Source organism: Amyelois transitella, chromosome 6 (assembly GCF_032362555.1).
Source record: "Amyelois transitella isolate CPQ chromosome 6, ilAmyTran1.1, whole genome shotgun sequence".
NCBI lineage: Eukaryota > Metazoa > Arthropoda > Insecta > Lepidoptera > Pyralidae > Amyelois > Amyelois transitella.
The window spans coordinates 8375581-8392393 of record NC_083509.1 but is presented as its reverse complement, the minus strand read 5'-3'; the positions used below and the strand labels follow the sequence as shown (position 1 = coordinate 8392393).

The following is a 16813-nucleotide window of genomic DNA, read 5'->3' as shown; positions in this document are numbered from 1 at the left end:
TCTCTCATCCTTGCGCAGTTTGGACTGCATTCTCAGCTGCTATACTTAATGACCCGGGGAACCGAACCCGGGGGCTAAGCTTTCCGAAAATGTGAAGTCATGTTTAATTAATACCTATAGATTTTTTTTAAAAGTAAAATTAAAACGCATCATGTTAATTCTATTTAGCGAAGATAACCTAGCTTAACCGAAATAAAAAGTTTTAACCCGTAATCCTTACCCGCAATTTTTCTACAAATAACACAACATGAAAATGCATTTTTATTTTACTTTATTAATCTAATACAAAACTTTAAAAAAGAACGAAAATATTAAAATTCCATTATAATCAGTTTTCAAAATATTGCTTTAGTTAATTGATTATTATTGTTATTTCTATGTAAATTACTACTACATTATTCTATTTTAAGTGGGGTCAGTACAACACGTTAATATTCTTCTCATAGCCTTCTGATTTCCAACTATTTAGATATGTTATTAAACAACCAAGATTAAACCATAATAATATTTAGGTTCGAAGAAATAGCTAGATATTTTACAAAACTTCATGTTGTGAACTTTATCTAATTCACTCAAATTTGTATCACGGATCAAATAAATCTAATCTTAGTTTGAATATAATGTCTAGTTGATTGTTTTAGAAGGAACTCGTTTCCTTGGTTCAATCATCAGCCGGAAACCATCTTCTCTCTTCAGAATTATATCGGCTTGCAGTTTAAAGCCCTGCTCGTTCACCGCAGAAGTGGTCTTGAAGTTGCGAAGAATTGTTGATAGCAACACTTTTAACTTCAACATTGCATACTTCCGACCTGTAATTTTAAGATTATCGTAAGCTCCAGCTAATCTGGATATCAATAATCTTAAACGATATTTTTAGAATCCGATCCGATATTAAATGTAATTTTATAACTATTTTCATGTTAATTTGTAAATTTCTATGCAATAAAGATATTACAAACAAAAAAACAAATGTAATATAAGTGGATCTAGTTGGTATTATTATTAAAAAAGGGACTACTTAGGTTGATATAGTTTATAAAAATATTAAAGCAAATCTTAACAATGCATATGATCATACCAACACAGCTCCTAGGTCCCGCGCTGAAAGGTATATAGCTGTAGTAGTGCCTATTCGCAGTATTTTCAGGGAGGAAGTTGTCTGGATTGAATTTTTCCGGATCCTTGTAGTATTTCTCGCTGCGGTGGATCTTGTATGTGCCTATGACCACGGTCGAACCGACTGGGAGGATGTGCCCATTTGTAACTGTCAAGAAAATAATATTTTGAGTGTTAGATTCTAAAAACAATATTGTATTGCAAGACATTTACTATTTATTTAGGTCTTATAACCTACAAACAAACAACGTTTTGAAAATTGTGCAAGTACAGATTGGATATATCCACTACTAGATTTAGTATGTCAACTTCCTCTTTTCTCTGTAAGTTGCTTACCAATTTTGACATCTTGATTCAGTTTCCTAGCAATGATGGGCACAGGTGGGTACAATCTGAGCGACTCAAGTATTACTCGTTCGAGATATTTCATTTTCAGAGTATCGTTGAAAGTTGCTAGACGATCAGAATCACCAAATATCTCGTATAATTCATCGTACACTTTCGTTTGTATATCTTGATGTATTCCAAGAAGACACAAGACAAAACTAGAACCAGCGGCTGTAGTGTCGTGACCCTGTCAACAAAATTTCCGATTATTCAGCAAATAAAAATAATTAAATAAAAAAAATACGATTTGAGATAAAGAAAAAAGTTACTTAAAACATTTGTATACTAACCTCAAACATTATTGTATCTACTTCTTCCTTAATTTCATGGTCTGTAATATTATTAGTACCATTTTGCGCCGATTCAATCATGAGATCTAAGAAAGCAAGACGTTTTTTCGCACCTGAAAAAAAAGTTTAATGAGATCAACGTAGAACACAACACCAATGCATAATACTCGTTACTAAGTATTTTCGTTCTTACCAACGTCATTCTCGTCATTAAAATCAAGATCATCTCGGTAACCTTTAAAAACCATATCAGCTAAAGTTTTAGTGTCATCCACTAAATCGTTTTCATTATTTGATCTGATTAACTCTTCAATGGTATTTGGTATAATTCCCTTGGCCTTGTTTTCCATATAAACTTGCTTTTTTTGCTTGATCACCTTCAAAATACGAGGTTAATATGATAAAATATATTTTTAATTATAATATTACTATATCATTAAGACGGAAGGTTAGAAAATTTACCTTATTGGTGAGGCCGTGGATGATTTTCAGAAGTTTGATCTGCTGTTTAAATATTGAAGTAAGTTTGAATATGAAATCAAATCTTAACCAAAGTTTGTAATGTCTCTGATGGATAATATCGCACATTCTGTAACACACGGTAAATTTAATAAATTAAAAAACTTCGTTAAAATTTAGTTCTTCGGGTTATCTATCTAAGCGAACCAGTCACTAAAGCAGATTCAGCGATATATTTTCTTGTATAATATTTATAACAAAATAATACTCACTTCATAACAGCCATAGCATAATCGAAACCAGACTCGTCCTGTGTTTTTCTATTGATTCCCATAGCAGTTTCTATAAGTATAAAGTAAGTTATTAGAAAGTCATAGTTATTGAAATACATTTTAAAGAATACTTTCGATACTTACCAAGTAAAATATCCACAGTTACACCACTCATATAGTCGTGGACATCAAACACTTTGCCCACTTCAGGTTTGAGTTTCTCCACAACATTTAAACTATTTTGATTGAAAACACCAACAAATGACTTCAGAATATTGATGTGAAACGTCGGAGCAATCATTTTACGATGTGATCGCCATTTGTGACCTTAAATAATAATGATGAAGAAAAGGATAGTATACTATAAAAAGGTTTATTAAAAAAAAATCATATTAAAAATTAAGAACAGACATCATCGAGTTTATTTTGCTAAATTTTATAGATTCTCGCACCCTTTATGTAAATTTTGAAAACGTATTGTTAATACATATTTTACACTTACCAGAACTAATCAGTAATCCTTCACCTAGCCAAGGCTTGAAGAATGCATATTCTGCTGATTTATCGATATGAACTTGACTGTTAAGAATTACCTCGACATCGTCAGGTTCCGTAAGAAACACGACCAGTTTATTTCCAAACCAAATGCGAGCGATTTTCGTGTATTTTTTTGATAATTTCACTGATAGTTCCAAAATATCTACAATGGTTAATTCAGTAGTAATGAAAAATCTAAATAAGTGTCACAATATAGTTAGTTAACCCTGACAATTTAGAATGAAATATTTTTTTATTGTGGTCCCTTTTCATCTTCTAGAAATAGTTGTCGAAATTGAATTTAGTGAGTTTTTTAAAAAGTGAAGCATTAAAAACATTGTGTTATAATAATAGTGCCGTGTGGTTCCCGGCAAAGAATAGGACCACTCCATCTCTTCCATGTGGGCGGTAAAAGGCGACTAAGGTATAGGCTTATTTACTTGGACTACGTACTTGGGATTCTATCTTTACGCGATGGGCTACCAACCTCAATTCTCAATTCTATCATTAACCCAAACAGCTGAACGCGGCCTTTCAGTATTTTGAAGACTTTTGGCTCTGTCTACCCCGCAAGAGAGATAGACGTGATTTAATGTTATGTTATGTGTTATGATAATAATTCCTATACCTTATGGACAAATTCAAATAGCCAAATGTACCAAACTTTAAAATGCGTTCAATACGAGTAAAAAATCGCTGTTTATTAAAACTTACCTGAAGGCGTTTTCCCTAGTGCCAGAAGAGTGTTCCCAAGAAAAGGTATCGTAGAAGGGCCTTGTATTTTATTTCCCAGAATGAAAATTTTGGACTGTTGTTGCCATCTATGAAAAAGCCATAGCCCAGTCGCAAGTAACAGCAAGGGGTAGAAGATTAGACGAGAATAACCGTAGTGGTAACCGGTTTCTTCTTCAATTATGACCGACATCCTTTTCTGGGGATAGAATAATATTAAAATCAATATAATGAGTTACCGTTATTATGTTCTTTATTAAATTCCTTAAACTACAAATTTTGTAATTATTATCAAAATAAAATAATTACTGTCAGTATGGTTGAATTTTATAAAAAAAAATATTGCAAAATAAAATTCTAAATTCATAAAATGTATTAGGACTTACGTTAGAAAGGCTTCCTTTTTTGGGCACTAACAGTAACAATGACCTAAACTATACTTTGCTACCCCTTCATTGAATATAAAATGCCGTCTGAATCAATACAACTACAGAAGCCTCTTTTTACAGTAAGTCTGTGAATGAGTGTGACGATTATTTGCATAATTGCCATTTTATTAAGGTGAACTTTGATCTGAAGGTCTCACCTGTGTAATTATATATTTTTGCGTAAGTTCAATTTTTGATACCACTGTTCCGTGTAATGTAATTGATAATTAGCGTTTTGTTTTTGAAAGTAATGACATAATTTCTAAATAATTAAAATATTAGGTTTAAATAGAGTACAAAACTAAAGGAATAAAGAGTGACAAAAATTTATTCGAAGAAAAATAGAACTTTTATCATAAATATTTTATGTCAAAGTGGTGACGTACGTGTAGTTGCATCCATAGGTACAATAATTTTATATTGTTAATATTTATTTATTTTAATTTTTTATTATAATAATAATTATATGTAGATATATTTTATTAGGTATAAGAAATAGGAATACGAACATGTATGTATAATATTACATTGTATTAATCAAAGAATGAAAAAGAAATTGCGTGTGTAAATAGTTCCCTACATATAAATAAATTGGCACATTTATAAAAGGCACATTTATTGCAGAATTTTTTGTTACATTATATAATTTAAACATTAAAAATATTAAACGTTAACACGATTTCTACAATTTCAAATTAAGTAAGTATTATGATATAAAAATAATAAGCATAAATATATTAGCATCTGTGGCCTACGTCATATGACTCATGAAATGTAAAACAAATTTTGTTTCCAATAATTTCGGGCAAGGAATTTATAATTCTGAGTTTAAATGACTACAATTACTTAATAATAGAATGTCTTTGAAGTTTTGACGTAATATTTGCATGTCTGTCACTGTCACTGGAACGCCCACAACTCCCACAACACGTGCCAAGTTGGTTGTTGGAATATACCCTTAAATTTGGAACGACATAACTATACTATAGAGAATCATCAGAAGGTTTCTTTCTCTGCAGGCATAACTACCGGCAGCTTGAGTCTTATTCTGCTGCTGTTAGATATCTAAACATTTTTTTGTAATGTTTCTATTTTTTATTCACAAATATTATAAAATTATAATTTAAGAAATTTAAATAAATAAGTTAAAAGAGAGTATTTATAATATTATAAACGTAAACCGCCGAAATGGCAATGTCATCATGATCATAAAGTTTTAAAATTAGTAGAGTGGTGTCGAAATATCTCCCCCACACCCACTTACTCGCAATTACTTACGTACAAAATGTTCCTTCGAATCCGTTTCAACGAAAATCTCAAATATGGAACTTAGAAATAAAAGAGCTGGCTAACTTGGGTTAGCCAACCCAACAAATATGTAAGTCAGATAGGCGCTAAAATCTGTGATTTTTTTTAAATTTATGTTCAAAAACGTAAGAAACCCTCTTTTGTTGTACTCCTAGAGTGTCCAAGATTAATCTCGATTTGTGCGTAATGCATGCACCCTTCGGTTTAAAACGATGCCCTCTGATAAATCAAACCAAATTTTATTTATTCGTATATTAGTAATAAACATTTTTGCTTAAAATATAACGTGTTACAATTTATTGAAAATTAGATGGGACCCTTGTCCTAGGTTCGATTCTGATCCGGAACCCGTCACTTCGTTTCAGAATAATATCCGCCTGTAGATTAAAGTCACTTTCGGGTACCACAGAAACTGTCTTGTAATTGCGCAAAATTGTTGAAAGTAGAATTTTCAGCTTCAGCATAGCATATTTGCGACCTGTTGAAAAATAAATTATGTACGTTTTTACAGCAGGTAAAAGGTGAAAACAGTTAAGGTTTTTTATGCTCTAACACAGACCAAGAATATTACCTACACATAAAAATATCTAATTGACACATGGCAATTGCTATAATTTTGGTAAAAAAAAATATTTAGAGAAATGGTGTGTTGTCGTTATCTTGGATTGCAAGTTTTATTATAAAAAGAGATAAAAAAAAAAAAAATATAATGCGGGTGTTAAATAATGTGCAACAAAAACCATGAGTAAACTAAACAATAAATGAGCAAGATCATGAATGCCCATCAAAATGCATTTGTATTTTAAATTAACGCCAATACGATTTACATTTATTTGCATCGAATGCAATAATGGCAATGATTAATTTGTTTCAAAAACATTTCTAGGTTAACGTTACGCACGTATTAACCGAACAATACAATGAATGTATTTCATGGAAAATAAGTTATTAATAGTTTAAATTTTAAGGTTAATTTTAAATAAGTTTTGTCGTTAGTCGTCATTTCTTTTTCGTAGATTGGTATATGAAAATTTTTCTTAGTGGATGATAGAGAACTTTTTTTTTTACCGTACCGCCGCTAAAACAACTCGGCATATAAGTAGGTACAATAAACGTGTTTTTTTTGGAAGATTAGGGGAAAATTGAGTCGTCATTTCACAAAAGAAGTTCCCACATAACAGTCGTTGGAGCTATGGGCAAATGTTGGTATAAGGTATTACAAACGCAAAGGCTTACATTGGATTTCGAAGGTTTGTTATTGGCACTAGGATAAAAATTAATTAATGGCAGATTTGAACTTGGAAGTAATTGATTACATGGATAATTTTCCCCAAAATTAGCACACCAGCAGGACGAGAACAAACTTTAATGCAAAACGCATACCAACACAGCTCCTGGGTCCAGCACTGAAAGGTATAAAGCTGTAGTAGTGTCTGTTTGCAGTGTTTTCTGGTAGAAAGTTGTCCGGGTCAAATTTATCCGGATTCTTGTAGTAGTCCTCTCTGCGATGAGTACCAAACGTGCCTATCACGACGGTGGCGCCCGCAGGTATTACGTAATTGTTTGTTACTGCAAGGAAAATTGTTATGAATACCAAAAGACCGGGCAATAAGGAGAGGAGTGTTAGAAAGTTGCTAAGTTAAGAACAAGGAAAACGCATATAAATTCATAGAGAAAAAGAGTTAACCTAATTATTTACTTGAATCATTTTACATGCTTTCATACATAAATTTACTCTACGCCTTCTACGTTACGCCCACACGTTCAACTCAAAGGTTGATTTTTAGATAATGCCTTTAGCATAAGTCCGCCCATTCTCAAATGGAATATATTATTGTGATGGTTATGGTTGTCTTAGAAGATTTATTGTATTGTTACATATATTTACTTACCAATAGTGACATCGCGATTTAATTTTCTAGCAATAGCAGGTACCGGTGGGTACAACCTTAAGGACTCTAGAATTACTCTTTCCAAATACTTCATTTGCAGCGTGTCAGCAAATGTAACGGGCCGATCAGAGTTTCCGAAGATCTCATACAATTCGTCATATACCTTATCTTGAATGTCCTGGTGGACACCCAGTAAGCATAATACGAAGCTTGATCCAGCTGCTGTGGTATCATGACCCTACGGATAAATAAGAAGATTTATCTGTAGTGTTTTTCATGTATGATAATGATTTACATAAAGAACTTTAATCAAAACCGACAACGGAATGTCGAACTAAGTATTTGACATTTAAAACGTAACAATTTAACACCTTTGTAGTTTGTGAATAAAAAATTCTCAGCTTTCATCTTCATTGCGATATTTTATGTAGATTTTCTGATATTTCAGACATCTTCTTACCTCAAACATTATCGTATCTACTTGTTCCTTAATTTCGTGATCCGTTATTATATTTGTTCCACTTTGAACGGATTCTATCATAAGATCCAAAAAGGCAAGACGTTTTTTTTCACCTTTAACAAGAGATTAATTTCTTCCATTAAAGTAAGTAAATTTTGTGTACATTTATTTGCTTGTTTTTTTCAAAAGATTAATTTGTTTAAAAACTAGTACCAAATGATTTTTTAAAGTTAATTTAAATATAATAAAGATGATGTTTAAATGATAAGACTTTTCAAGACTTCTGGCTCTTTCTACCTCGCAAAGGATATAGGCGAATTATATGTATCGCTATTTATGTAAAATATACGTTACTCCGTGTTATTTTACTTACTTACCTACATCGTTTTCGTCAATGAAATCTAAGTCATCCCTTAGTCCTTTGAAAACGTTGTCGGATATGGTTTTATTTGCTTCAGTATCGACGTTTGTTCTAGTTAACTCATCCATTGTAGGTGTAACAATACCTTTAGCCTTATTGTCAAGATATATTTCTTTTTTACTTTTTATTACCTGAAAAAATTGATGTGAATATTTCACAAGAATCTAAAGTTTCATGCAGTGAAAATTAATTGTGCTCACATCATTTGTATTTACCTTGTTTGTTAATCCATGAATAATCTCTAAAAGTTTAATTTGTTTTTTGAAAAATGATGAAAATTTGAACGTGTAATCCAATCGCAGCCATAGTTTGTAATGTCTTTGATGAATAATTTCACACATCCTGTAAATAAATGTAAGTAGTTAGACACTACAAGAAAACAATAATATTTTTTTTATAAACAATTAATTCGAAATGAAGATATCCCAAATAAAATTTAAACAATTGTTTTAAGAGGAATATTGTACAAAATTAATTTAATAATTAGCGCCTACTTACTTCATAACAGCCATTGCGTAGTCAAAACCAGACTCATCTTGTGTTTTCCTAGTAATACCCATAGCAGTTTCTGGAAAACAATGTAAGTATATGAGTGATCAGTCTTATAGTATACAGTCTTTCGCTTTTTATGTTTAACTCGGAATATCATAAACTGTTAATCACAGTATTATGATATTCCGAGTTACCGAGCTTACCAAGCAGTATGTCCACAGTAGTTTCACTCATGTAGTCGTGAACATCAAATGTTTTTCCAATTTCCCTCTTCATTTTCTTCACCACATTCACACTGTTCTGATTGAAAACACTTATGAAGGATTTCAAGATATTTATGTGAAACGTTGGCGCTATTAATTTCCGATGTGTTCTCCATTTGTTGCCTGCAATGAAAATAATAATTAAAATGATTATCAGGAATGAGAAATCGGCCAGCTTAATATAGAGTTAGATTTCGATAATACTCTCTGTACTCTTAAATACCCTACGTACCTTTACTTATAAGTAGTCCTTCGCCCAGCCAAGGTTTGAAAAGATCATATTCATCAGATTTCTCGATATGAATCTGGCTGTTTAGGATAACTTCAATGTCGTCAGGGTTTTGGATGAATACGTAGAGCCTGTTACCGAGCCAGGCACGAACCACTGGACCATATTGAGCGGAGTAGTTAAGACAAATTCTTATTACATCTGTTGAACAGATAATATGAAAATTGAGTATCAGTAAATTTCGCAAAACTCTGGACTGAGATTTTAGGGAAATTTGTAAGAAGTAGAGTACATATAAAATATGACGATTCCCAATTCTAAAAACGTGACTCTAGTCAGATAACGGCATGTGAAATTTCACACTAAAGTATATTATTATAATATATTAGATATATATTAAGCCATTAAGCATTCGAAAAAGCATGCTAGATAAAACATCTTCATTTATACATTTTTGCATATACGAGTACTTGTTTGTTTGTTTGTAAATTCTTTATTGTACATAACAAATTAAATAAGTAATACATAAAAATACATTACCGACGGACGGACTTATCCGTGTGAGGGATTTCGTCCAGTCAACCAGGTATTTCAAAGAAATATTATTATGTAAAGTGATAGTAGCTGCAGCTAAGTACAATGACAATACAAAAACTTGACAATTACCTGTGGTTTTTATCCCAATCGCACTGAGGGCGTTGCCAAACAATGGTAAAGCTGGTGGTCCAGGGAGCCTGTTACCCAATCTGTATAGTCTAGACTGATTCTGTTGTCTCCATAGCAGCCATAGAGCGGCGGTGACTACGATCAGGGTGTAGGTAGCAAACTTGGTCGTGGTGTGTAGTTGCTCCACCACCGCATCTTCTTGCAACTGGCTCATTTTTCTGATAATAGTAACTTTTTTTTATTAAATTGTCAAAGTTTGTGATAAGTAATGCACACACCTTGTTGGTTGCGATTTTTTAGGGAGAAAGAAAATCGCAACAGGAACTTCAGGTTGTAGATGATGATTGAAGATTAAATGAACTGATTAAAGTAACGGTTATGAGTTGACGATATGGAAGAAAATTTCTCCCAACAGCATTAACCTGACATAACATATTTTCACTTCTACGTCCCCCGCGGGGTAGACATAGCCAACAGTCATCAAAAGATTGAAAGACCACGCTCAGTTGCCCGGCTTAATGATAGAATTGAGATTCAAATAGTGATGGGTTGCCGGAATATCGTCTAAAAGAGGAATCTCAAGTATATAAGCCTATCCCTTAGTCGCCTTTTACGTCATCCATTGGAATGAGACGGAGGGGTCATGACTTGACAATTGTAAGAAGTTACTCACTTACCTTTATATAAATAATTTAAAATAAATTAATGAACCCAATGTTTATTTTTTTCATGAGGCACAAGCATAACACATGGCTGCGTGATACAATATTACTGTTTTGCTGCAAATTAGTAACAATGTTTCAGAAAGGAAATCCGCCAACCTTCGCATGATCTCAGCTGACCATCCTTGCTCTATTCTCCGAATTTATTATGTAAGTATGATTACGTACTTAAGTATTGAGTTTATTTTTATTATCTTCAATTCTACTTCTATAAATAATAATGGGACTGAAATCAAGACACAGAGTAGCTATAAATTAGCTACAAACTTGCTAATCCAAAATTCAAAGGCGTGTTTTACTTTTTTACAAGATAAAAAATATCGAAAAAGAAAATTGAGTTACAATGGGAACAAAACAGTGACGAGGAAACCACTAAAGCGGAAATAAATGGTTTATTTTAATATAGTAGTCTTAGTACAAAATTGATATCAACCATGTTATTCTATGTTGTACAAGGAACTCCTTCCGAAGAAACTTCAGCAAAGTTGTTTATCTATGTGTGGCTCCCAATAGTATTTCTTTCCTTAAATAATTAAATTCCTTGTTTACTATGCGGCAAACATTGTTGTACTGAATTCTATCACATTACTTTTATTTAGTTATTTTTAGTCAGTATTCAATACATTTTCTGTGGACTATATCTTATTGGGATGTTTGTTTTCCAGTAACAAAGTTTACGTCATTTTAATTATCCGTGGTATAAGCAACTTAACATCAGATCAGTTTTTGATCAAAAAAGAGCTTTGTTATTATGCATTAGAGGTTTTATTAAGTTTAAGAAGCTGAAACAGCTGAAGTTCTCACACCACCGCACCGCACTTACCAACTCGGAGTCAGTTAAGAAACTGTACCTATTCGTAATACTGGCTACTTGAAGATCAAGACTTGGTGGAACCTCTTATGTTCATCAATCACAAAGGCAGGTACCACAACCCATTATACCAGCTAGTGAATGAGATATTTCAAAGCGAGTTGGTGATTGCAAGTTGAGATTGAAGTGTTCCGACTGTACAAGTTTTAACAAATCTTCTAATGAATAAACCATCAGTTATAGCTGTCTTTACCGGGCGTTGGCAAATGCTAAGATAAGAAAGGCTTAATTTCTTCTCAGTCTAAATGACCCTAAATTTTATCCAAGTACTATTAAATCATTGTTTATCCGTCTAAGATAGTGACTAACAGTAATGTGTCGTGATAAGATAGCTCAGTACAATCACATTCAATAAAACCGATCGGGTCGTCCAACATGAAGTAGTCGGCCACAGTGTTCCGGAGTGCATCAAGATGGATGACACATTGGCCGAGTTGGAGAAAATTAATAAAAATGGTACAGAAAACGGAAAAATCGAAACAAAAGAAATATTTGACCATGAAGATACGCAGACGCCATTAAGAAGACAGGTGTGTGGTGTTTACTTTTGTAGATAGTGTTGAGTGAAAGTTTAAGAGTTTTTATAGTAAGAATATGAGTTTTAACTATTTCAGTTGTTTGTGAAAATATGTAAAAAATTGAATAAATAAAAAACAGAATTTCTCTGGTAAGTATGTTTATTATAATTATATAGGTTCAAAGGATGAGGATATTGGATGGTATAAGATATTTATTGTCGCTGCATAAATAAATCATTACTTTCTTCTATCTTTGGTCTTGAGAGCAGGTGTTAATACATATTTTGAGTAAATAAGCTTTTAATGAAGAATAGGATAGGTATCTAAAGTTTTTCGTATGTAAGCTTAGTGATTAATACATACATACATAAAATCACGCCTCTTTCCCGGAGGGGTAGGCAGAGACTACTTAGTGATTAATTGAGAGTAATAAAAAATATTAATTATTCTTAACAAAAATAAAACACTTGAAAAGGTAATTACGAACAAAGTGTTACATGAACAAGTAAATAACAATAATATATTTTCAATACTAGTTCAATTAAACAAATAGCTAAGTAAACAAAAAGCTAAACTGCATAACTTGATAAAGCCCTAGAATCTCATGGAAATAAAATAAAACAGGTTCCGGAGGTATGCATATTTAAAAGCAGACCAATGACACTTTGATCGGCCTTTGAAGTGCATCACAGGGCTTGGACGGAAAGTGGTGGAGCTTCATACACTAATCAAATATTATAGGTTTAATAATTGCTTCTTCCTCCTTCCTCTTACAACTAATATCTAAATGGATATAATAATTTCACCCAAACTAGCAACTGTCTTAAGAATTACCTATAGTTTTCATAATCTCACATTTTTAGAGAGTTGCATAAATGATTTTATTACAGTCTCCAATTTATGTCTCTGAAGTTATTTCTTTATCTGGCCACGTGATTGTTTGTATGGATCCATATAATATTCTACATTTTGTGTAATTAATGGCAATAGAAAAGAAATTTTATGAGGTAATGGGTCGTGTGGTTCCCGGGCCCAATAGAAAAAGAATAGGACCACTCCTTTTCTTTGTCATAGATTTCGTAAAAGGCGATTAAGGGATAGGCTTATAAACCTGGGTTTCTTTATTTAGGCGATGGGCTAGCAACTTGTCACTATTTGAAACTCAATTCTATCATTAAGCCAAACAGCTGAACGTGGCGTGGCCTATCAGTCTTTCAAGACTGATGGCTCTGTCTACCACGCAAGTGATATACATAGATGTGATTATATGTATGTATTATGTTATCACATAAGACGCACGGCCATTTTTTTAATCTTAATTTTAATTGAGATATAATATATATCTTAATTTTAATTTAATAATAGGTATACCTAAACAGAGTTCCTTGTTCAAAATTAATGTAAAATAACGTGTTGTTGTAAGTTTTTATAAAGCTGTATTAACAAAATATATATAGAGTATGATCACTATGGCTACATAGGTCTTTCACAATAGTTTACCTAAGAAAATGCTTTATGCTTACGATCAGATTCGCTAAAGTAAATGATACACAGATTTGTTTGTTTCAAGCAATCTCTGTCTAAGATTGATTTGTTTTTGATTTAATACATCTTATCTGCTCTTGACTTTGGCTCAATGTCTTCTTTACTTTAAAATACTGAATGATAAATTTAATGATAAAAAATAATCGAGGAAATTTGGTGTTAATAAATTTCTAACTTTCATCAACTTTGTTACGGAAAATGTTAAATACGAAATGTTTACTAAATAAAGGTCATACAAACTCGTGTACACTGATAACAACTTTCTATTAGTTGACATCTATCTTGTTTTCTTTGATGATATCAATATCAATCCACGTGCCAAAGAGTCGCGAACTCATTTCTCAGTAAATATGTAATAAATAATTAATTATAACGTTAAATTGTAGCAAATTGTCAAATTAATAATTTGAGACATGAAATCGCTTGGATAGTATTCTTAGTCATTATTTTAGTAGCTAAAACATATTTTTCTAAAACAATTTATACAACCAAAAACAAAGAGTTTGTTCTCTTTAGTCATCATTAGAATCAAAATTACGTTAATGAAGAATATATCTCCAACATGAAAAAGTTATCTCCGATTTCATTTAAACCAAGACCATAGATGTTTCAGAATTAAAAAAAATATTGTATTTCGTTGTTACAGTTTTTAATATGCTTCGGGACATTCATGGTGACTCTTGGAGCGGGTTCAACGGCGGGATTCTCAGCAATTCTTATACCACAGCTACAACACTCAAAGGGAAGGCACAAATACTCCATAGAGACTATATCATGGCTAGGTAAGGTAAAATTATATGTAATTCTTATTAATGTAGTAGTATAAAAACGAAATTTAAAAATAATTAGTGCGTTGAATTTATCGTTATGTTATTGTTTCAGCCTCTATATCATCGTTTGCCTTAGTATTTGGAAATCTTCTATCAGGATATTTAATGGAAAGATTGGGTAGAAGACGATCACAGCTTGTATGCGTTGCATTCTTCATAAGCGGTTGGGTTTTGATCGGATGTTCACAAGACATATTGTATCTCATACTTATAGGAAGATTTATAACAGGTCTATGTCAAGGATGGTTAGGTCCACTTGGACCAGTATTCGTTGGAGAAATAAGTTCGCCTATATATAGAGGATTCTTTTTAGCTGCCATGTCTTTAGGTATAGCAGCTGGAGTTTTTATGTCACATCTTTTTGGTACTTTACTTCATTGGAGTTATGCAGCTTTCCTCTGCGGATCATTCCCTCTTGTTGGAGGAATAGTATTATATCACGCACCAGAGTCGCCGGCGTGGTTAGCTTCTAGAAATAGAATTGATGAGTGTATTGCATCTTTTCAATGGTATAGAGGAACAAGTCCTGAAATGAAATCAGAACTGGACAAAATGATTGCAGAACAGACTAAAAGAGACAATTCAAAAGGGAAAATTGAAGCGCTCAAGCTGAATATCAAGAAACCGGAATTCTACAAGCCGTTGTTTGTAATGACTCTATTTTTTATAATAACACAATTGTCTGGTGTAAATGTTATTTGCGCATATACTACAGACATGATGAATGAACTTATTGGAGGGCATACAAACAAAAAGACTGTTTATATTGCTATGTTAAGTATTGATGTCCTAAGATGTGTATCGTTGTGCCTTGCATGTGTTTTATTAAGGAGACTAGGTCGTCGTCCGCTTGCTATGTTTAGTGGAATTTTTACATCCTTGTCATTGATAACATTAGCACTGTACTTGTATTTAGTTGATACACGAGTAATACGACACATCACGCCGATTATATCTTTGGGTTTGATGGCAATGTATATTATAGTATCGAATTTAGGCATATCACCTTTACCTTGGAATATGGTGGGAGAGTTGTTTGCAACAGAAACAAAAGGAATTGGTTCAGGTATAAGTGTAATGATGACTTCGATAGCATTTTTTGGAACTGTCAAAACAGCTCCTGCCATGTTTGAAAGTATTGGTCATCATGGGACATATCTTTTTTATGGCTTATCAACATTAATAGGAACCTTGTTTTTGTTCTTTTACCTTCCTGAAACAAAGGGAAAAACTTTATTGCAAGTCGAAGAGTACTTCAGAGATGGTAAATGTAAACCTCAAGAGCCAGAAAACGTACCCTTGAGTAAAGCACAGGTCTGAAACAGCAATGACATTTTGTTTAACTAATACATACATACAAGCAGATCTCTTAGTTTAATAATATATAAAAATATAAAAAAATCTAACTTGCATTTAAAACAGTCATTATTTAAGTGATAACGAACCACAATTCTTAGATATAACATATTAATAAGAAAGAGTCCTCTCTGATTCCTCAGTCAACGTTTTGACAGAATAATTAAATACAAAAGACTTTTTATCCTGAATAATTTCTAATTTCATAATTTTGTTCACAAAAGTCTTTACACCTTTTTCTGCTATGAAGATGAGCAAGACATAAATTATAATTTAAAAAATATTAAGAGATATTGTGTGACGCGATTGAGATACTTAGAAGCTTTACCAGTTAATTATTATAGTGTTAATTTGTTATCTAAACTTTTCAATAAAAAATTTCAATATACAATAAGTAGATACTATTGCATGATTTAGTTTGTACTTATCTTTCTTGGTAGAATTTTTACTATTTAGTTATAAGACAGAGATTTAGAATATATTATTTTGTCTATAATCAAAGGGCAAAATTATGAAATTTTATTGAATTTCGCTTTAAAACTTGTTATTGTGATAAAGTTTTTTGATCTAGTTATCTGACAAAACATTTGTATGGCTACAAATTAACAGAAATTATCGTAATTTTGTTATACATAACAGTCTAGACTTAATTTTTCTAATACAATATTCAATAATGTATAGTGGTATGAAAAAAAACTTAGTTAAAACTTAGTTTTAATAAGAGTCGTATAAAATAATTGTACATAAAAATCTATTTATTAAACTTAGTTTATTATTTTAATGTATCGTCTTTTATTGTTTTTTTTTTTCTAAAGGTAAACTCCAAGATTTAATTTAATCACTTTATACCATTCCAATCACTTTTTGATATGAAATCATGATTAAAGTCAAGACTTTGACCAAGATAACTTTGTCTTGGTCAAATCGATAGTGTTGTTTATAGTGTTAATTAATAAAACATCTCTTCTATATCAAAGTTCTATTCCTCATTGTAATAACTGTTCATTTGTGACCAGGCA

At 31.9% G+C, this 16813-nt stretch overlaps 3 protein-coding genes across 4 annotated transcripts; 1 reads left to right on the top strand and 2 right to left on the bottom strand.

The window, feature by feature from the left end:
* Positions 1-149: 149 nt before the first annotated feature.
* On the bottom strand, positions 150-4335 carry LOC106131260 (cytochrome P450 4g15). Its single transcript, XM_013330287.2, has 11 exons — positions 4180-4335; positions 3776-3992; positions 3027-3224; positions 2669-2851; positions 2525-2594; positions 2256-2382; positions 1987-2170; positions 1794-1906; positions 1453-1690; positions 1079-1264; positions 150-809 (listed from the first exon to the last, which is right to left on the bottom strand). The coding sequence occupies exons 2-11, from the start codon at positions 3984-3986 to the stop codon at positions 625-627; spliced, it is 1695 nt and encodes a 564-aa protein (XP_013185741.2). The 5' UTR covers positions 3987-3992; positions 4180-4335; the 3' UTR covers positions 150-624.
* Positions 4336-5825: 1490 nt separating this feature from the next.
* LOC106131088 (cytochrome P450 4g15) lies at positions 5826-10166 on the bottom strand. Its single transcript, XM_013330078.2, has 10 exons — positions 9953-10166; positions 9290-9487; positions 8998-9180; positions 8801-8870; positions 8518-8644; positions 8259-8433; positions 7882-7994; positions 7422-7659; positions 6913-7098; positions 5826-6007 (listed from the first exon to the last, which is right to left on the bottom strand). The coding sequence occupies exons 1-10, from the start codon at positions 10164-10166 to the stop codon at positions 5826-5828; spliced, it is 1686 nt and encodes a 561-aa protein (XP_013185532.2).
* Positions 10167-11907: 1741 nt separating this feature from the next.
* LOC106131380 (facilitated trehalose transporter Tret1) lies at positions 11908-16575 on the top strand. 2 transcript variants are annotated; one of them, XM_013330477.2, is made up of 3 exons: positions 11908-12075; positions 14255-14390; positions 14491-16575. In XM_013330477.2, exons 1-3 carry the CDS (start codon positions 11959-11961, stop codon positions 15756-15758), a joined length of 1521 nt encoding a protein of 506 aa, XP_013185931.2. In that variant the 5' UTR covers positions 11908-11958; the 3' UTR covers positions 15759-16575. The 2 variants fall into 2 exon arrangements, with proteins under 2 accessions (XP_013185931.2, XP_013185932.2); XM_013330478.2 differs by lacking the exon at positions 11908-12075 and adding an exon at positions 12076-12212.
* The last annotated feature ends 238 nt before the right edge of the window (positions 16576-16813 follow it).